General features: G+C 38.2%; 1 protein-coding gene across 1 annotated transcript in view; it reads right to left on the bottom strand.

Moving 5' to 3' along the window:
• The window catches only part of Dscam4 (Down syndrome cell adhesion molecule 4), a 779,777-nt gene that overhangs the window by 4,244 nt on the left and 752,698 nt on the right, over positions 1-22,835 (bottom strand). The window contains exon 35 of the mRNA XM_068227782.1: positions 15,636-15,807. Within this exon, the coding sequence (XP_068083883.1) occupies positions 15,636-15,807 (172 nt within the window). The remainder of the gene's footprint in view (positions 1-15,635; positions 15,808-22,835) is intronic.

The raw sequence follows: 22,835 nt of genomic DNA, 5'->3' as shown, positions 1-22,835 counted from the left end.
GTGACTTGGTTCCAGTTTTCAAATTAGTGTTTTATGCACTCTGAATGTTATGGCACAATATTTTTAGAAAGACATATACCACTAAGCTTCAGTTAAACTTGCTGACACTGCATTTCCAGTGTTCACATTCCTCAGCCTGGCAATAAGTGAGCTCCGAAAAGTATTACCAGTTCAGTACTAAAGCCTGGACGACATCATCCATTTTTTTTAAAGATTTTTGAGAGGGGGATCGAGAGCCAATAACAAAGCAATGAAAAATTCTGCTTCTGGTAGACAGTTGGTGTTCCTCGAATGCTTCTTTCACTGTCAGGACACTTTCTTTAGTCTCTCCATCTTCACTTTTGTTTCTTCCCAAATGTAACTGCCTCTAACAGCTTCAATGATGGCTTTATCTGAAGGGATTTTATTCATTAGAATTTCACTGTCCACATCAATGAAATCATACATTTCAACAAAATTACCACCGATATGCTGGAGAGACAGTGAAAGAAGCTGTTCTAAGATTTCTAGAATGTATAAACAATGCAGAATCTAGTGTAAGTAAAACACAAACTCTAGAGAAAGATCTGCAAGAAAATATTCATCACAACTGTATGCTGCAAGCATCCACCTGTAATTGACTGCTGCATTTTAGTGCCAAGTAAGGTACTGTTCAGTGCCTTGGTGTCCACCTGAGACTTGTTCTCTCATAAAAATGTTGCTTTGGTGACATCAGCCATACGAATGAAATGTAAGGTTTTTTAAAATTGATTCTGTTTGTATTTTGTTTTGTTTGAGTAATAAATAATTGAAAAGACTGATTCTATTTTAGATATTTTATTGTTTCTTCCCCCTGTTCCAATAAAAATTTAGTTAAGAGATGGCATTTTGATTGTTGTAGTGAACTTCAGATATAGTGAATCAAATACAGTATCTGAGTTCTTAGGAGTTCATTATAACTGTAGTTGACTAAGTAAAAATTCCAAATGATGTTTTCTTTTAAAAGGAGGTTTTTCTTGACTTACTGTTCCATTTTTGCTACAATGATTGTGTGGTAAGATCCCATTTTGGATCTTACATTTTTTGAGGAATTTTAAGAACTTATGAAGTTAAAGTGAACCAGTCCTTTAAGAAAACTGTAACTAGGACACATTTACAGTGCTTTAGTCATGTTGGACTAATGGAAGGAGGAAGAATCTTAAAACAATGGTTGCCAACTGATAAAAGATCTACTAGTAAACCTAAGAAGAGATGGCTGGAACTAGTGAGAGAAGGTGTAACTTTTAGAGAGGTCAGTTGGAATACATGGGAAAACTGAAATGGACTGCAGCTGGGAAATTGGGATGAAAGAATAATTATGATGATTTGCAAATATCCTAGTCTTGCAAGCAGAAGAAAATATACCTTCACAAATACATACGGTAATAAAGTGAAAATCTAAATTATGAAGCTGAATTATGTCTAAACACTAAAACAATTTACAATAAAATATTATATAAAATATTTTAAGAGCAACCTTATATGGTGATTCCTATGCAACAGAATGGTACATTTTACTGTAAATTGTTTTAGTGCTTAGACATTATAATTTAACTTCATAATTTAGATTTTCACTTTATTATATATTTGTGAAGGTATACTACTTCTGCTTGCAAGACTAAGATATCTGCAGATCATCTATTCTGGCCAATAACTGTTGAAATAGAGGATGGTCGGATACAACATGAACCGGGTATATGTGCGTAAGAGGTTTGGTCATACTGATAAATAATTTGCGAAAGTCACTTGGTATCATACGTTGTCATAATTTTATCAGCTGCTGAAGTTAGCCAATCAAATCACTCCATAGGTGAATTCAAATGGGATTTGCGAGGCAGTGTTGCTAAATCTGCATGCGGCTGCTTAAGATCGGCTTCAGAGCACCAATCACAGGAAAAACAAATCGCCAGGGCAGGGGTTTGAACACGGACCTCCGAGCTGACAGAATGGCGCCATAGCAAGTACGTTATGGTGACATGACTCAAACCCACAGTGTGTTTCTGTTTGACGCTGATTCCTTGGTATGACTCTCAAGCCGGTCTTAAGCCATGTGCAGATTCAGTAACACCATCTCGCACTGCCCATTTTAATTCGCCCGTGAAGCGATCTGATTGCCTAACTTTAGCAGCTGATAAAATGACAACAGCACGAGATACGGAATTATTTTTTCAAGTTATTTATCAGTATGACCAACCCTCTAATGGTCAGATACATGGTTCACACATGATTCACATTGTTTCTGACCACTCTGTAGGCCTATAAGTTTAGATATCTCGTGCTTTGTCCTATTCTTGCTAGATAGGAAAGGTTTTCATGTTCTTTCACATTCTACTTCTTAAAATAACTCAGCAGAAAACATTTTTCAATATTTACATATTAATGATATATATGCAGCAGTTTTACTGCTTTTTATGAAGAAAAAAAGTTGATTAATAATAGCAGAACTCTTACAAAAACTATGAAGGAAGCATGTGTTACCTATTGTTTACTATGGTTGCAAAGGGTGAAAAAAATTTCTGGTGCATAAGAATTATTAAATTTTTCAATCTTTACAGTCCTTAGTGTGTGAGCTTGATCATTTCATAGTCAACAGAATGATATTACAAAGACAATGCTGAATTACCCATCATATTAGAAAATGTATGTTCTAAGATTTTATGTAAGATACTATGAAAAATATAGTTCAGCAATCTCTTGAATCGTAGAAGATATCCTTTTCTTCTTGTAGTACCATGTCCTCGTTGGATGTCTGTTGTCATGAGGGCAATCTACTTCTTGTTCTCAGCAACTTGGAAAAGAGTGGGGGTGCTGACCCCTTACCATTCTTATAGATTCCATAGCCAAGATATTCTCCTTGTTCCCCTACTTCTCCTTCCTTCAATTTTACCTTGTAAGATAAGCTCAAGTACTCAAGTTTCTTCTTTTTTATATTGTGCATGACCTCTAGCTCTTTGTTCAGAGCGTTGGAGTACTTCAGTGTTACATATTCTGTCAACCCATGATATTCTGAGGAGGCGTCGGTAGCACCACATCTCAAAGGACTGAAGATTTTTGGTGGTGTTCTCTGTTAGGGTCCAAGTCTTGGCATCATAAAGTAAGACAGAAAATACATAACACTAAAATAAACGGAGATGGAGATTGATCTTAAAGCCCCTGTTACAGAGAAGTTAGCTCATTCATTCTCTTGAATGCAGTCCTTACCTGTTCAATCCAAGACCTAATTTCAACAGCATTGTTCCAGCTGTGATCAAATACACTGCTGAGATACTTAAAGCATTAGACTTGCTCCAGTGATGTGCCAGCTATTGTCAAGTTAACAGGTTGAATGACATATTTGCTTATGACCATTACTTTGGTCTTTTTCGTGTTTAAACTCAGAGCTGCTGCAACACTGTGTTCAACCACACAGTTTAGTAATGTCTGCAGATCTTCAGCACTTGTTGCAGGCAGAACAGTATCATCTGCATATCACAGATTATTTATTGCGATAGCTGGTGACTTAAATATAAGGAGGCAATTCTGACTTCCTTCAAATGGAAACATCATGTCTTTAACAAAAATAATTTTAATGTTGATAATGAATATTGAACTTTCACAACCGCATTGTACTCGAGATAGGCTTTCAACATGTTAGGTCATGTTCAGTGCATTTGGTACATACAAATGAGATGTTAACTTCGGAACAAAAATGGCCAACCGGACACTAGTGGGATCCAAACCCACAACCTGTCTGCCAGACACTAGTGGGATCCAAACCCACAACCTGTCTGTCTGACAGATGCAAAATCGGATGGTTGGCCATTTTTGTTTTGTATTTAACATATCTTCGGTATGTACTAAATGTACCAAAGACAACCTAATAAATTGAAAGTCCATTTCAGGTTTAATGTTGATAATTTTCAGTCCATTAGAAATGGTCTTCATTGTTGAACATCCCTTCGTTTGAGGCCATTAACTGTAATGTTTGCTGCAAATGTACATTTTTTCCTTTTTCTTTTTTTGACACTACACATTAATCAACCCTAGAACTGCAGAGTGTCTGCCTGTCAGTACAGTCATCTTTGTGACAGGTGGTCAGGAAATTAGGAATACTGTAGTTCATAAGAAACTCAGTAGATGGTTATGCAGCGTTATTTGCAAAATACGCTCGTTATGGCATATACTTTGAACAATCAACTGTCTACACGACACTTATTAAATTGTGTGAACTATCCACACAAGTGACATTTTGTGGATTAAGCATCTTACTGTTGGACCCCGCTTTATTGCTAATGTGCCGATATTGTCATTGATAATTTTGCCATTATCTATTTGGAACTGGAATTCTACACCATTTGGAATATGGGATGACTAAAACCTTGTATCTGGTAAACTTGGGTTAATTAATGCATGACCGTTCTGAACTGTTAGAATATTGGTCATCTATTCTATCTAAACCTGGCAATTGTGACTTTTCGTCACGTTTTCTGTTTGTGTAGTGCATATACAAGGTATCATTACAAGGTGTACAGATACATGGACCTCCGTGCCATCTATGAGTGTGCTTAGCAACTTCTCTGTGTGTTTCGGCGGTCTCTGCCAGAGCATGTAGCAGTGTTGTGACTGTGTCGTGTCATGTGGCCGAGTGTGAAGTGTATCTTTTGGCTGTTGGACTCGCTTATGACTGGATGCGATGGCCATGTCTAACAGCGGCGCTGCTACTAAAATTATTATGGCTGAACCGCTTGAGATCGGATAATTAAGGAGGGTATACCTCGCCTAGCGAGGAAGACTAATGTGGTGTATAGGATGTTAAGTACCTTTGTGTTTAATATGTTAGTTTTTTTTAATATTCTTATTTGTGAGTGTATTAGTAATTAGGTATAACACGAGTAGGTTACCTGAGCATAATTGATCACCATGTAGGTACGCCGTTGGTTTCATTACTGTGTATATAACTTTCTTGGTGTGATTTACTGTATTCTATAAGTGTTTTTACTGTAAGTGAAATTAGGCCACTGTTTGGTGATGGCATTCATACTTGAAGTATGTAGTGTGTAACTGCGAAGTGCATTGTCTGCTCCAGGTAACCGTCAAAATTCGTTCTTGCTTTTTCTAAATTTTGTGTTTTCCTTTGGTTTATTCTTATGTCTGGTGTATCTGCATGTGTTTTCCCTGAGTTTTTACGTGTGCTGCTTCTATTTGTAAAATTCATATTCATATTGTGGTGCTTATTGTGGTGCACATTATCATCTTTTCTCTGATGTTGTGATTCTCATATTATTGTTTGGTGCTTTGTTTTGTGTGTTTCGGCCTCCTGTTACTCGTGTTTCTGACCTAATTACTACGTTTGTACTGAACTCCACCCCTGTTTTAAACTATATTATTATTATTATTATTATTATTATTATTATTATTATTATTATTATTATTATTATTATTATTTGCATATTTCATAGATTATTATTCAATTGATACATATAATTAGGGAATAGGATTGTATATTTCTGCATTACTGCGGGTGGTTTTATTTGATTATTACCTTATGATATGGGGATACCCACATTTATTTCAAAGATGTAATTTCTTAACAATGTATAGTTTGGAGTTTTAATTGAGGGTTTTGGGCACCCCCAATGTGGAGCGATTGTAGCTTTGGCCTTATCTACTCTTCATATTGTTGTTGCTTATCTTATCTTATCGTCGTGTGGCAGTTACGCAACTGAAATTGGGCATTATTGTTTCGCGGAGATTTGCGTCCACTGGTGTGTGCCTCTGTGAATATTATGAGCAATTGTTTTGCGGTATTGAGGCGAGATCGTGTGTTTGCTTTCTTGTGATGTGTGTCCTGCCTCATTACATTATGTTCGGGTCGTGTTTTTGTTAATTACCACATCTACTATGTGGAGTGATTTAATTCATAAATTATTAGTGTTGATATTATTTTAATTTCTTTGCGATATGTGTTTTCATATTGGTCGGTTGTTGTGTGGAGTTCCTTTATTTTCATGCATTGTTTGATTTACGTTATGTGGATTTTTCGGGGAATGATCCTTCCACTAGGGTGTGTCGGAAGCCTTCTATTAAATAATTTGTTGTTAATTTTATTAAAATTTTAAGTTTGTTTGCGAACACTTAGTAGTAACTTGTTAAGTTTTTTGTCTGGTGCACCAGGATTTTCTTTTAAAAATGAGGAAACTATTTTATTTTAAAGAATAATAATTATATTTATATCTAGATTATTTATTTTACCCAATTTTCATGGATGCCATTTAGATTTTCATTCCTTCTAGTTCATTTTATTTATCGGGGTCTAAAGATTTCTTGTTGGGTAATATGTAAAAATGAAGTTTCTTTCAAGTATATATTTATTTTAAAATTTTAATGTTGGTATCATTTGAGCGATGTCCATCGCAGTTCCTTGTGATCCCCTCCTCTAATCTCATTCAATGGGTAAGGTCCTGCACTCTTCCTTGTTTCCTTGCTTCCTTATTTACATTTTGAGGTGTTATTTATTGTTTTGCTTCCTTTGCTCCTTTGTTTTTATTTTGACCTGGTACGCACTTCTCTATGACGTTCTCTTCAGAACGTCATTCACCCATCATTATTAGGGGGTGTTAAAGTTGTGTATTTTCCATTTTAATGACAGTTTTATATTTCCTTTGAAGATTTGTATAAATCTCTGGTAGCATTTGTTTCAAATACATCACCATCATCATAAGCATCATCATTATCACCATCGGTTCCTTCTGCAGGAAGCACACAGGAAAGCAAGAGCTTCCACCAATAACTCCTGTTCGAAGCAGCATTCTTGTACTGTCCCACCTGATGTTGACTAATCATAGATATTCTTTGAACATTTGGCACCATGTTTTGCATGGTCTGCCCGGCTTCTGCCTACCTCCTGGTGGCTTCCATTGCATAGCATTCTTCAAGTATTGGCTGTCTAGTAAGCAAAGAATATAACCTGCTAGATGCATTTGATATTCTGCCACAATATCTTGTAATTTCCTGAACCCACTCTGTCTCAAAAATGTCCTCATTGGTGACTCTGTCACATCAAGCAACACCCAAAATATTGTGTAAACAATGTTGGTGGTACACACTGAGCTTCTGTGCTCTCCGAGATGTAATTTTCCATGTTTCACTTGTGTAAATTGCTATCGGCATGAAAAGCAAAGCCATCTCCATATAGGCCATGAAGGCCCTTGGAAGGGTGGAAGGTAAAGGCTTTCATTATCCGTAATCTCGGCATTTGGTGAGACAGGGAAGGGCTAGGATTGGGAAGGAAACGGCCGTGGCCTTAATTAAGGACTCCCCCACCCGCCCCGCCCTATGGCACTACAGCCCTGAAGGGCCTTGGCCTACCAAGTGACCGCTGCTCAGCCTGAAGCCCTGCAGATTATGAGGTGTCATGTGGTCAGCACGACGGATCCTCTCGGCCGTTATTCTTGGCTTTCTAGACCGGAGCTGCCATCTCACCATCAGATAGCTCCTCAATTGTAATCAGGTAGGCTGAGTGGACCTCGAACCAGGCCTCAGATGCAGGTAAAACTTCCTGAGACCTGGCCGGGAATCAAACCCGGGGCTTCCGGGTAGGAGGCAGGCACTCTACCCCTACACTGCGGGACCAACAAATAATATAACATAGTGTAATATAATGTAGGACATCATAAAACTACCGGTATATATTGGAAGCAACAAATATATGGAAATAAGCAATATTTAATGCATGTTATTCTCACACATTATGAAGAAAACCAATCCTACCTTTACTGTAAAACATTGTTCATATTTTAGAGATATACTGATTTTTTTTTTTGTGAAATATCTGTTGTGAAATGTAGTCATAAATCTCAGAACAGTTTAAATGTCTCCTAGTTATTTAACTTATGATATTTGAAGCTATTTCTTTTCAGTTTTAACTTAGTTAATTTATAACTGTTAGGTTCTTCAGTTTTTGGAACTGATTTATAAATTACCTGAAAAAAAGAAAACATATGAATGATCGAAAAAAGAAAACATATGAATGATCCGGGGAAGAAACCCAAGTAAATCAACTTTTTGTCGTAATTGAGTTAACGGTGATATACTGCGCATCCGACCAAGCTTAATTCAGTTTACTACATTTTGGACTTCAGTAATTTTGTAACTTTTTATTTGTTTATCTAGTAACATTTTGAAATTAAAATTTTATTTTTCTGAGTTCTGAAGGAAGTTGACTTACCTGTTTTTTCCCCTGAACCTTCATATGATAACAGAATTAAACCTGAAAAAGAAACGACTTAATTATTAATTAATTCAGGTATAATTCTGTTATCATATGGGTTTTTTCTGGAAGTTTATAAATTAGTTTCTACAGACTGAAGAACCTAACAGTTCACGAGCGAGACATCGAGAAGTGCGGACGTGTGAGTGAGCTGAGATGCACAATATGGGAGTAACGCTGCAGCAATACAGGCTAAGAATTGGAAGATGGCATGGTGCAAGGCGGTGTTGGAAGGAAGGTGGAGCTGCGAGAGGAAGAGAAATTAGTGGTTACAAAGGACTGTTGGAAATTATGTTGTGTGCGACGGTTATTGCGACGCTGCTGGTGGTAGGAGGTATAGAAAAGAACCCGGGTCCAAACCAGGGTCCGTTCGGTTGGGAGGAGATTGAAGAGATCAAGAGAGTGGTGAAGGAAGCGAGCAAAGGAGAAGAAATAAAGGAAATGATGCAGGAACACCAGGCAACCCAAATGAAGGAGATGAAGGACTTAAACATTTTTATAAAAGAAGAAATTGGAGGTGTAAATGACAAGTTGTTTTTTTTTTTTTTTTTTTTTTTTTCTTTACGTCGCACTGACACTGATAGGTCTTATGGCGACGATGGGATAGGAAAGGCCTGGGAGTTGGAAGGAAGCGGCCGTGGCCTTAATTATGGTACAGCCCCGGCATTTGCCTGGTGTGAAAATGGGAAACCACGGAAAACCATCTTCAAGGCTGCCGACAGTGGGACTTGAACCCACTATCTCCCGATTACTGTATACTGGCCGCACTTAAGCGACTGCAGCTATCGAGCTCGGTAAATGACAAGTTAGCAGAGATAGAAGATGAGGTAGGGAGCTTGAAAAAGAAGGTGGTGGTACTGGAAGAGGAATTAACAGCAATGAAGAGAGAAGTGAGGTTAGCAAGGAACGAATCAGCAAGGAAAAATGTGTTTGTGTATGGTGTACCTGAGGAAGGAACAGAATCAAAAGTGGAATTAGTATTAACAGTGGTGGACATAGTTTCGAACAAAATGAAGATAAACTTCTCTGAAGTTGATATAGATGATATATATAGAGTGGGAAGGAACAAGGGACATAGGCTGGTGAAGTTAAGATTAATATCAACCCTGATGGCTGATATAATTCTGAGGAATGCTGGAAATTTGAAAGGATCGAACATTTATTTGAAGGCTGAGATAGAGAAAGAAGACAGGATGCGGTTGGATGTCTATAAACGACATATATGGCGTGCTAGAGCGCAGGGATTGCGAGTCAAGATAGTGGGAAGGTGTCTGGTAACTTCAGGCAGAAATTGGTCACGATCGTGGACACAGGAGGAACTGCTGAGAATGGAAAAATGTGAGGAGGAAATGAGTTGCAGAAATCGAGAGCAGGGCGACATCAGCACGGAGAAGGAAGAGAGAAGACGGGACTGCAGTGTCAGCGGGCAGGTAGCGGAGATAGCAGAGACCTTGGTGAGTCAGAACAACCCAGGAAGGAGTGAATCAACAAGTAGGACACTAGACCGAAGTGAAGTGGATATAGGTAGTGAAGAGGTGATGGGAAGGGAAAGGAGTCAGGGTAGTGACTCAACCTCCCCGAATAAGAGAAATGCAGAAAGAAACCTGGAGAGAAAGCAGACGTTGAATAAGGCGAGATCGTTAAGTTTAAAAGATCTATGGGGTGGGAAAAAAGGCTCTGGCACGGAAAAGGGGAAGGACGGGGGGGAGAAGAAAGAGAGGGATGGGGTGGAGCCAAAAGGAAGAATCACGAGAAGTAAGGGGGGAAGTGGCAAAATGCAGAAGTATAGGGAGGGAAGGGAAGGAAATAAATAACTAGATATGGTGATAGGGGTACTGAATATTGAGGGGTTGATGGGGAAGTTAGGGAATAAGGAAATTGTGGATTTAGTGAAAGATTTTGAGATTATTGCTCTAGTAGAGACGTGGTTAGGAAAGGGGGTTAAAATGACATGGGACGGTTGTAGAGTAGTTAACGTGTTAAGGAAAAAAATAGGGAAGAGGGGCCGGAACCCAGGGGGCATAGTAGTTTTAATAAGAAATGAGATAGCTGAATGGGTGGAGACGTTACAGACTAGGGTAGAAGGGGTAGTGTGGTTGAGAGTAAAAATGGGGAAGGGGGCAGCGGAAGCAATTTGTCTGACACTGCTTTATAACCATCCGAGCGATTCAGTTTATGCAAATAAACATTTTTTCGATGAACTGATTGAAGAAATAAACACAATTAAAGGGATGTATGTAGAAGATGGGATGATTTTACTGGGGGTTTGGAATGCGAGAGTGAGCAATAGGGTGCCGGTGTACGGAAAAGAAGTAAAAGTAGACGGGGAACTGCAAAGAAAGAGTAAGGATAGTGTAAATAGTTATGGAGAAAGGTTATTAGAGTTATGTGCTATAGAACATTTATTTATTTTAAATGGGTGGATGAAGGGGGATAGTGTGGGAGATTTGACATATATTACAACAAATGGAGGGAGTGTAGTGGATATAGGAATAAGCTCAGAGATAGCGCTAAGGAGAATAATAAGTTTTGAGGTGTTAGAATGTGGATTAACGGAACATATGCCTATCAAAATAAAAATGAGAACTTTGGTTGCTGACGAGAAGGGAAAGATGGAGGAAAGTAGGGAGAGATATAGGAATGGAGGATGGAAGTATGTATGGGATGATAATGCTAAAGAGAAATTGAGACGCATTTGAAAGAGGAGGGAGATATATTAAGGGTAGGAATTGAAAGGGCGGCAGAAGGGAATGATATGGATAACGTGCTAAAATTAATAGAACACCCTGTATGGAGGGTGGGGAAGAAAGTGAGGAGAAGGGTAGAGGGAAAAAAGAATAAAATGAATGGATGGTTTGATGAAGACTGCAAGAAAAAACGCGAAGTTGTAATGAGAGCCCTACCGGAGTTTAGGAAGGATGGTGTGCAAGAAAAAAGGAAGGAATATTGTAAATTGAGAAGGGAATATAAGGAGGTATTGAATGAGAAGAAAAGAGGATGGCAGGAGGCGGAAGCTGAAAAAATAAATATATATTGTAGAGAGAAGAAATTTGAGAGGATTTGGGAGTCAGTAAACAAGATCAGAAGAACGAAACCGGTAGGGAAGGGGGATAAAATAGGAGAAAATGAGTGGGTTAGGCATTTTAAAAGGCTTTTAGAAGGGGAGAGGAAATTGGGTAGAGAAATAGACAAGTCACATATAGGAAGGGAATTGGAAGTAGTCATTACAATATTGGATGGGGAGATAACAAGGCAAGAGGTAATTACAGTATTAAAAAATGCTAGACCCAAGGCTGCAGGAGGTGTGAATGGTATTTCCAATAGTGTATGGAAGGAGGTTGGGGCAAATTAACCGATGTTGAGAGGGATTGTGAAATTCTTTAATAGGTTGCTGGAAACGGGGAAATTTCCTAGAGAATGGGGGAAGGGGATATTATGCCCTATTTATAAAAAATAAAGGAGCTAGTAGCGATCCTAACAACTATAGAGGAATTACACTCCTAGACTCGTTGTCGAAGGTGTACACAGGGGTTTTGGCGAATAGGATAACAAATTGGGCGGAACAGTACGGCAGGATATCTGAGTTTCAAAATGGATTTCGGAAAGGAAGGAATACAGTCGATAATGTTTGGATTCTGGACACTTTGATTACAAAGTATGTGAGGATAGCAGGGCGTAAATTATTTATAGCAGCGATCGACTTAGAAAAAGCCTTCGATACGATCAGTAGGGAGGCGCTATTTTTGAGATTAAGGGAGGTAGGAATGTCGAAGAAAATGAGGATGGCAATAGAAACGATTTATGAGGAAGTGTTTGTGATGATTAAATTGCAGGATGGAAGGTTGAGTAAGTGTTTTGAATCAAATTGGGGTGAGACAGGGGTGTAAGCTATCCCCAATATTATTTATATTATTTATAAATAATATTTTAGAGGGGCATGGTCGAGACGCATGGCAATGCCCTTGGATAGGGAAAATGGAGGTTCCGGGGTTGCTATTCACGGATGACTTATTGATTTTGGCTTTGACGGCAAGTGGGTTGCAAAAAGGGTTGGACAAGGTAGTTGAGTATACTAGAAAATGGTCTCTCAGAGTAAATGTAAGAAAGACTCAGATAATGGTGTGTAGGAAAAGGGGTGAGAGAAAGAATAAGGAAGTTTGGAGGCTAGATCAGGAAGAAATTAGACCAGGGGGAAAAATTGAGTACCTAGGTGTAATAATTAGTAAGAATGCTTCTTGGAAAAATCAGTGTAAGAGGGCAAAATTTAAAGGAAGAGGAGCGCTTGCGGCAGTAGGGGTATTAGAAAAAAAATTTCCAGACGTTAAATACAAAATTCAGAAAACGGTGTTTAAATGGGCAAAATGCTATTTGGGGTTGAAGTATGAGGAATGGAGGAGGGCAGGGGTGAACTAAACCAGGTGGTGGCAAAATTTAGTAAGATCATGATGGACCTCCCAAATTATACAGCCAATGCAGGTGCCGATTAGTCTGTAAAGAATCGATAGAGGTTGAAATAGCTAAGAGGGTGTTCAAGTACTGGATTCGATTGGAGGAAGGGAAGGGTGGGGCATTAGTACAAGAAATGTTTAGTTTTCAGAAAGGTATGATGAATGAAGCTTACTGGGTGAATAAGTGCAAAAAATGGTTACAAAAGATTGGATTGAGGGTATATGGAGAGGTCTGGGGGGGGGGGGGGTGGTAGGAATAAATGGGTATGGGAAAGGATAAAGGGAAGACTACTAGATATTGAAAGACAGAGATTAATAGGGGAATGTAGAGAGAGAGTCTCTTCATCAGTATTAAATAAATTGGTGGAAGTAATAAACCCGAAAACGGAGTTTGAAGGTAGAAGGGATAGGAGAGGTTTGTATTGGTGGCTATTGGGTGTTCCGAGGAATAGGGGATGGGTAGGGAGTGAGAATAGGGATGGATGTGTGTTATGTGGAGAGAAGTGGGAGGACCTGCATATTTTTAATCAATGCCGAGCTTTGGCGGAGATGCAGATCAAACTACTAAGTAAGAAGGAGCTGGATATGGTAGGGGAAAGCTATAAGATGACATCTTGGTTATGTAGAGAGTGGGAGAAAGGAACGAATATAGCGAAATTCTTAAATGTGGCCAGAGCTATATTTATAAAGAAATTGAGGGAGTAACAGGGGTTGTGCAGATAATGTGGTGCTTGCCGAGGGAGGAAGAGGGTAGGCATTCTGCTCAGAGGAATGGATATCAGCTCTGAGCAGAAGTGGGAAGGGTATCATGGTAACCATGATATCAGAAGAGGGGGCTGTAGTGTTAGGGGAAAGGGGGAGAGCACTTTGCCCTGTGGAAAGGTGATCCGCCTGGGGCAAATTGTTGGAAAGTAGATAGAGAAGTAGTAGGATGGGAGGAGGTGATTGATTAATGACTTGAGGAATATGAGAGTAGATGTGTTCATGAGAAGAGTTGGTAACAAGGGAAAGCCTGAGAAAATTAGGTAAGAGTTGATAAAAGGGGAGGTTGAGTAGGCTTGAGGGTAGTGTAAATTGAAGAAGCTGGTATATAGTTTAAGTTTATCATGGATAGATGAAATGAAGCTTAGGTGCAAGGAAAAAAAAAATATATATATATATATAGTGAGATGACTGAGTGAACTAATGGACTTGGAATGGAGCACTGTCTGTTTGTGTGTAAATGAAGAGTGAAAAGAAAAATGGATTGTTTAAGTGTATATGTGGGAGGAGGGGGTATAAAGGTGTATGTAATAGAATTGAGATAGATTAAGTGGGACTGTAGTTAAGGAGAAAATGTTGGCAGTATGGAAATTATGAAAGTAGGTCATATGAAAAAAAAAAAATTTAAATGGTGTAGATGCCTTGAGGAGGGGTGTAAAACTGAGGGATTCTTGATGTTTAATGTACTAAGTTTAATAGGATGGAAGAAATGAGATAAGTCTAACAGTCTGACATAAGTGTGGTCCTGTAGATTGAGAAGACTGAGTGAACTAATGGACTTGGAATGGAAACTGTTTGTGTGTAAAAAAAAAAAAAAAAAAGTGAAATTGTTTTAAGTGCGATGTTGAGGGATGTAATATGGTTGTTAGTTGATGTTTAAGTCTTAAGCTTAATAAGGTGAGATGTAGTGGACGAGAATAGTGCGAGAAAGGAGAAGGTGACGTATCAAAGGGAGAGGGAGGGGATGGGCCTTGACCCACCCCAAAGAAGTTAGGCTGGAGCACATCTGCACGGGAAGAAAAAGGAGAGGGAAGATAGAGAGCTGACAATGAACATAGTAGGTGTGACGTACATAGCGGAAGTGTGTGCCAAGCCATGTGTTGGGTCTGGTTTCCGCCAAGCTGGCTTGTCACACATGGTAGGGAGGGAATACATTATCAGCAAGTGTAGGTGAGATAGGAGATCAGTTCTCACGTGGCGAGGCTGGTGGCTGCGATCAACAGGTTGGTGGGCATGTATTCCATACCAGGGCTGACGCAGCGACCAGTCTACTAACAATTCTTTTTTTTAGATGGTAGGTGGGAATAGGGGAATAGGGTAGTTTGTAGTCCGGTGCTTCCTGCATGTATGCTGGCTATCCGCGTACGTGTGGGAGGGCACTGAGTAGATGTAGAGGTAGATAATTTAGTTAAGTAGTTTTAAGAGAGATTGTTTGTTTGTTCTGTGTTTCGCTCTGCCTTCATTACCTGTAAGCCGATGGTGTTTACTAGGGTGGGTAATAAAGATATGTATGTATGTATGTATGTATGTATGTATGTATGTATGTATGTAACCTAACAGTTATTAAAATAAAAAGTTGTTTAACGTTGCAGTAACGCATCAAAGGTTTTTGGCAGTGCGAGGATAGGAAAAGATTAAGGTTGAGAAGGTAGCGGCCATGGCCTAAATTAAGGTACAGTACCAGCAGTGTTGTGACATGAAAACGGGAAACCATGGAGAATCTTTAGCGCTGCCACTGGTGGGATTTAAACCCACTTAAATGTTTGAAGTTATATTTAACTACAGCGTCTACCAATAATATGTCCACTGAGTGGAAATTAATGAAAAATTTCCACTCTACATCTGTATTATGTGCAAGAATAGCGAAAAAAATATTCTGCCATTTTCACCAACTCAGAATGGCTAATTTCATACTTGTGAGTACTAAAATCTCACCCACTTATCATTAGATGACACTGTGTCATTGTTTTGATCAAGAAATTCATTTAAATTACACAGCTGGTCACAACATTGACACCTCCAACTACAATAACCACATGGAAATCTTTATTTCGCTTTTAAAAACATTTGTTCATGTGGTCAATCTACTTGAAAATGTAATCTTTCTTTCATGACAGGAAAATAGATTTTTTAAACCACTGAATGTTTTCAAAACTTACCTGAAGGTAGTTCCTTCCGTGTGGCTGGAGTATCCACTGCTACTGCGGACTTGTCTCTTCCCCAAGACTTGACTCTTACTTTTAGACTTTCTAGAAGGGTATGGTTTTCTTGCACCTGATGGTGAAGTTTCTGATGAGGAGCTGGACTCTTCCACACCACTCTTTCCAACTTCTAAAGAATATTACCACATTATAAAAGCATAAAAATCAGGCACTTCATATCAAACAAAATATTAGTATGGCCAAACTAAAATATATATCTTTTCTGAACATTATATTTCATGCTTGTTTCTACCCTATTGGGATCCTCTTCAGTGAAAAAAAAAAAAAAAAGATAAAGGATTTATCAAGCTCTTTTCTATGTTACAGCACTTATTTTAACCTAGCTCATTTTGGTGCAAGTAAGACTTATGAAAAAAGCTTTAATCGATACATACACAATAAGAGTTTTGTCTGTACATTACTCAGAATTTAAAAAAAGAATGGTATTTCTGTATCAGTTGTGTCCACAGTAACAAGAAAAATTCACTTTCTAACTTCCTGTCCTGTCTGTCTGTATGTACAAGCATCATGAGAAAATGGCTGAAGAGAATTTAATGAAAACTGGTATGTAAAGTTGGGGAATGAGGCACTACAATCTAGGCTGTAAATAATTTTATTCACACTGAGTGAAATAGTAGTTTAGGGGAAGATGTATTTTTTTTTTTTTTGCTACTGGCTTTACGTGGCACCGACACAAATAGGTCTTATGGCAACGATGGGAGAGGAAAGGCCTAGGAGTTGGAAGGAAGCAGCTGTGGCCTTAATTAAGGTTAATTAAGCATTTGCCTGATGTGAAAATAGGAAATCACGGGAAACCATTTTCAGGGCTGCCGACAGTGGGATTCGAACCCACTATCTCCTGGATGCAAGCTCACAGCCGTGCGCCCCTAACCGCACGGCCAACTCGCCCGGTGGGTGTAAAATTTAATTCGCAAATATCGATGTTATTAACAGTCTTATCGATAAATACTAGATAACTAGAGTTACACAGAATTACATTTCCGATCATTTATGTCTAGTACATTTTTGCCGTACCGCCTATGATAACAGAGATATTCATGAATTTCGATTTTTGTTGCCGAGTCCATATCAATGCTGAGCCACGAAAAAATGGGTGAATATAATTTAATGAAAATCTGTATGTAAAGTCAGGGAATAAGGCACTACACTCTAAGCTATAAATAATTGTTTTCATGCCAGATAAAATGGTAGTTTAGAGGAAGGCGCCTAAAATTTTGTTTTTAATACCTATGTTATTGGTATTATTGAAAAGTACTACATAACAAAAGTTACGGAGAATGCAACTTCCAATCATTTTTGTCTTGCATAGTTTTACTGTACTGACTATGACAGTAGAATTTATTAATTTAGACTTTTGTTGCTTAGTCCATATTGATTAGGAAAATTGTTAAGATAATTATAAAAAAAAGAGAAAAATCATAAAGGAACAATCATGTGAAGAATAGCCAAGAGGGAGTAATGACAGAAGAAACGACTCCCTTTACATTATATGCCCTAATATCACAGAGTCGGAAGAAAACTAAATGTGAAGGCCTACAACATTGAAAGCTCGTAAAACTGATCAACAACAACATTACATTGACCATTGTTTGTTGTGATTTGTCCCTTCTGCTGCCACTCATCTCCGATAGGCGGGGTTATGCTGTGTTCCGAGTAAAATAGCATGCCTGAATATTGGTGGAAAGCAGCTGGGGAGCTAGATAACTTTGCACATGCTACATGATTGACCCGTCCGCAACAGGTACTACAGCATGTCTGTTGTAAATTTGGTGTATAATCATTGATTATGAATAATAATAGCAATAATAATAATAATAATAATAATAATAATAATAATCGTGATATCTCATAGACTGTATGGTACAATGGTAAAAGTAAGGCCTCCAATTCTTTTCTCAAACATCTTAATTTTATAGCATATTCAACATTTTCCTGTACTTTTCATAAACATTCTATCAATATTCTACATATTCTATGCACTTACAGTTAATTCGTACACCTGTGTTGACGAACAGTGTATAGAATTGAGTCAGCTGCTGTACGATACTTGTTGGGGCTAGAGTAATAGGACTGATGGTATTACAAAACAATACATTCCTTTATTTTTATAATACATCTAAGATTTGAACAGTAGGTGTATACAATCTCTAGTATTAAAGACATAATGTCAAGAAACACTAACAGCTATCGTGTCATAAGTATTCAAACAGACACGAAAGCATTCTGTAAACAGGGTTGTAAGGGCAGTTCCTATATGGCGGAAACTTGTCCGACAAGCTGTTGTTCAGTCTGAGGCCGACTGCAGCTGTGTATGTGTGATTGTAAAGTGGTGACAGTATGAATCGTTATGGAAAAGAAACCAGTCAAGCGGAGTGCAAGCTTGTTATTAGACTCCACAATCAGTGCAAATCTTTAGGCGAGATCTCAGTGCTTGTCGCAAGTCCCCGATGGGCAGTGCCGTCTGTAATAGATCGGTATTGTGCTAACTATGCAAAACATGCCAAGAAGTGGACGTCCAGACAAACTGACTGCCAGAGACAAGCATAAAGTGGTGGGTCTGATTAAGAAATATACAAAATTAAGGGCTCCAATGATAGTGGCAGGGCTATCTAATCAAGGTATTGCAGTATGTGAAAGCACAGTGCGCTGTGCATTTAAACATAAAGGGTACCGTGGTTGAGTTGTTCGCAAGAAGTTTTTTGTTTTTGAAGCGAATCAGAAGAAATGCCTTGCTTTTGCAAAACAGTACATTATGGGGTAGTTATGTTTGCCAATTCTCCTACCTCAACCCTTTGGACTAGCCAATGAACTCTGTCCTTATTCAATTTTAGTGGTCTATCTTGCCACATTTGTATCGACTTGTGTGTATTGAGGTACCGTGTCTGGACGGTGCTACTACCTAGCAACTAGCGCTTGAATTTCTGGTGGCTGTGCACTGCTTTTGTCTCAGCCAATCAACGCACAGCTTGTATGCTGCCTGGAGTTCGCTCCCTAGCTGGCTCCGAGTTGAGCCGCGATGGAGGAGAGACGTTTTGTGTGGATTCTCAGCGCGATGGCTTGGGTCAGACACATAGACCCAGGCAGGCCCCGATTTCAAGTAGTTAGCGCCCTGGGCAAACAATCTTTAGCTGCCCCACCCCCTACCCGCTTGCTTTTCTGTTACTCTAAAAAATAATTGTTTACAAATTAAAGATTACAGTTAAAAGATTATGAGTTTTAAAACAATGTCAAAGGAAACATTATGTAACTAACACTACTTGAGTTAGAATCATGAAACTTCGCACACTGATTTAAACTACATTGTTCTTAGCTATAAACATTAATCAGTTAATTTACATAAAATGATTTGAAAAAAAAATCCATACAGAATACTTTCCAAGTTGACTGTGAATACAATGACCAATCTCTTAAAACAACGTCTCCATTAGGAAGAGTTCTTTTAAACATGTTTTGAGACAATGTTCTTTCACCATCATCGTAAGTTCGCAGATATTACAAAAAATCCACCATTATGTTTTTGTTTTGGACAATGTTTAATAATATTCTCAACAACTGTATTTAACTTGACATTCCAAGTAGCAGGATCATCTATAGAAGATGAATTAGTTAAGGTTACCTCAGGTTGTGATTGTGAAATAGTTCCAAATGGCTGCTGGACAACTTCAGGCTGATCGTTCAATCTAATACTAACATAGGGCTGTTCAGACTGCATACCTAGGCCTTGTAAATCTTTCTTTCTTTCTTTCTTAATCTGCTTACCCTCCAGGGTTGGTTTTCGCTCAGACTCTGCGAGTGATCCCACCTCTACCGCCTCAAGGGCAGTGTCCTGGAGCTTCAGACCCTGGGTCGGGGGATACAACTGGAGAGGATGACCAGTACTTTGCCCAGGCGGCCTCACCTCCTATGCTGAACAGGGGCCTTGCGGGTGTTGGGAAAATTGAAAGGGATGGACAAGGAAGGGGGAAGAAAGCAGCCGTGGCCTTAAATATGTACCATCCCGGCATTTGCCTGGAGGAGAAGTGGGGAAACCACGGAAAACCACTTCCAGGATGGCTGAGGTGGGAATCGAACCCACCTCTACTCAATTGACCTCCCGAGGCTGAGTGGACCCCGTTTCAGCCCTCGTAGCACTTTTCAAATTTCGTGGCAGAGCCGGGAATCGAACCCGGGCCACCAGGGGTGGCAGCTAATCACACTAACCACTACACCACAGAGGCGGAACCTTGTAAATCTTCTTGTGTAAAGTTAAATGGGGCCGATGACAGAGTCGAAGGTTTTCTTCAGTCATCTTGGCATTCCGATTCCGAGGTTGGAGTTGAACGAGTTAAATTAAGGAACTTTTCCATTTTAGGCACTTTCTTAAATAGTTCAAGTTCGTCACTCTGCTCTTTAGCAGCGCGTTTTTTGTATTCAGCACCACTTAACTTTTTACTCTTGGTTAAATACTGAAAAACATGTAAGAATTACACGAGACAATGAGTTGTCTAGGTGAGGTTATTTGGTTTATGGTGAGCGGATGTAAACAACAATACGCATACGAACCGTCACAAGCCAATGACAGACAGGGCTGTCTAGACTAACAGGGTTTCCAAGCCACCAATTACAACTGCCCACCCAGCACCCGTGCGAGTTACATAATTCCTTTCTTATTGTTTGCAGTTATTCATTTTTCTTCATAAAATTGAAAAACATAGATTAAATTCCGGTTTTAAATTTAGAATAGTTTAAATTGTGTATATAGGTTAATAAAATAATTGAAATAATTTGTGGAAAGTAAGAGTAATTTGAGTGTAATGAATTGAAAACATAACAAGTGATAAGCTTTAACAGCTTCATTTCAAGTAATACTAATCCCGTATTGACTATAATCAATTAGTGAATATTCAAGATAAACTTAAATGTTATAACTAAATGGTCTGCCTATTTAATACAATATATAATTTATTATATTTAGTACATGTTTCGTCCCCTAAGGGACATCATTAGCTAATAATAAACTAACATTAATATATCAGAAATACAAAATAGATATTATTAAAATTGGAAAGACACATTAAAATATTGATGTATGTTTACGACATTTAAAATACCAGTACTTGTTTTAAAGCAGATGCACACTTACCTCGGTAGAAGTGATGAGTCCTTCTCCGCACATCGGGGTCAATAATGAGTAAGTAATACGATTTTATTACATTATATTCATTTCATCTTCCATTTCATGTTACTTACACTTAGTTTTTCATTTTATTTCAGATAAAATTATATCCATTACTACAAAGAACTTTACCACTACGGCCCCGAGTTGACTTTAAATTCTGAAGCATTCAATATGTTATACTATCTAAGGAATGCATATCAAAGTTTTAACAAATCTTTCATCAAGAGATACAAATCAAGTGTGCTATTTACAACAATTGATCATTTGATTTTATAAAGCAAAACTGGTATTTTCCAAGAATATCATCATGAATAAAATGGACAATTTAACTGTTTTATCTATCATATGACTTACAATTTTAACAAAATTTCGAAGATCTTATTTTAAATGTCGTAAACATACATCAATATTTTAATGTGTCTTTCCAATTTTAATAATATCTATTTTGTAATTCTGATATATTAATGTTAGTTTATTATTAGCTGATGATGTCCCTTAGGGGATGAAACATGTACTAAATATAATAAATTATATATTGTATTAAATAGGCAGACCACTTAGTTATAATATTTAAGTTTATCTTGAATATTCACGAATTAATTTAAGACGTAATTCACGCAGGCCATAATTACTCGATCCGCCGGCTGTCGCCCCTCAAAAACTAGCACCCTGGGCAAATGCCCAGTCAGCCCATTTGTAAATCGGGGCCTGGACCCAGGTTGAATCTCATCCTTTTACGGACATTGTGGCCCACTACGATCATGGTGTTGTCCTCCCAAGGGCTCTCAACCTGGAAACACGAATTGGTGACCTCGGAGCCTCATAGCTCAGTCTGACTTAGCTTCAACTTGCTTATACTTTCCTGTCTGACCTTCCTTGATCAACTCTTGTTTTCTTCTGACTCTAATGATATGTAGTCTTTCATGACTTTCATGTCCCTTCCCTTTCTCTTGTGGATATGTTCATTCTTCAAAGGGTTTGATCCTCTTCCATTTTCACTTCTGATCAGAGTTGGATGATGGTTGAGTTATACATTACCTTAAAATAAAAATAAAAATCAAAACACATACAGCCCCCCCCCCCTTCTGCATCTACCCTCTTTTTCTCTCTCTGGGATGACTCGGATCAAATGGATGGGGTAGAAATCTAGGCAAATATTTTAGTTACACGTAATAAATTTCATATTAGAGCCCGTATTGTCAAAAAGTATCAACTTGTGAATATTTAAATTTATAATTCCACCTTTACAATACTGTAATTTGTCTTTATTGAAAAGACTACAGTAGACTATATTCATGATACATGTTTCACCCTCTTATGGGACATCTCCAGTCACACATACAAACATTGGAAATAAGGTGAGGACATATTCAAAATGGTTGATGAAAAGTCTTTAAATCGTGTGACGCGCCGCGTTGGCGTCTTGTCAATCTTGAATCTTAAAATGGTGCAGGATAAACATGATATGAACCATGAAGTCTAGTTAAAACACGTTTTAATCAGTAGTCTTTTCAATAAAGACAATTACAGTATTGTAAAGGTGGAGTTAAATTTTCACCACTTTTAAATATTTTAGTTGTATGCTATTTTTGAAATGCCCTTCTTAGGTCAGCCTTCTTGGTCACCAAGTTTGGAATCTGAAAGAACTGAAACTCTTATGTTTAGTTGAATACCACTAGAATGATTCAAAAACAGAAGAAGTCATCTTAATAACCAGAGGAATTTGAAGGTGGGATTGAGTGATATATATAGTTATATGGCGATTAACAGTAGCTTTCTCTCAGCTTTATGATTAAAATTGTTTCTGCAATATAGCTACGCTACAAAGGGCAAAAATTCAAAATGGTAAATGCTCAGTTAAGAAAGCTAACAGGAGTGAAATATATATTGTACAAGTCCAGGAACAGTTGGAGAACAGTGACCTACTGTATATGAACATGTGGAGAGAACACATAAAAGAAAGACATAGGTCCAAAATT

This window comes from Anabrus simplex, chromosome 5, assembly GCF_040414725.1.
Source record: "Anabrus simplex isolate iqAnaSimp1 chromosome 5, ASM4041472v1, whole genome shotgun sequence".
In the NCBI taxonomy this organism is placed as follows: domain Eukaryota; kingdom Metazoa; phylum Arthropoda; class Insecta; order Orthoptera; family Tettigoniidae; genus Anabrus; species Anabrus simplex.
The sequence above is the reverse complement of the archived record's forward strand: the minus strand, read 5'-3'. Positions and strand labels throughout refer to the sequence as shown.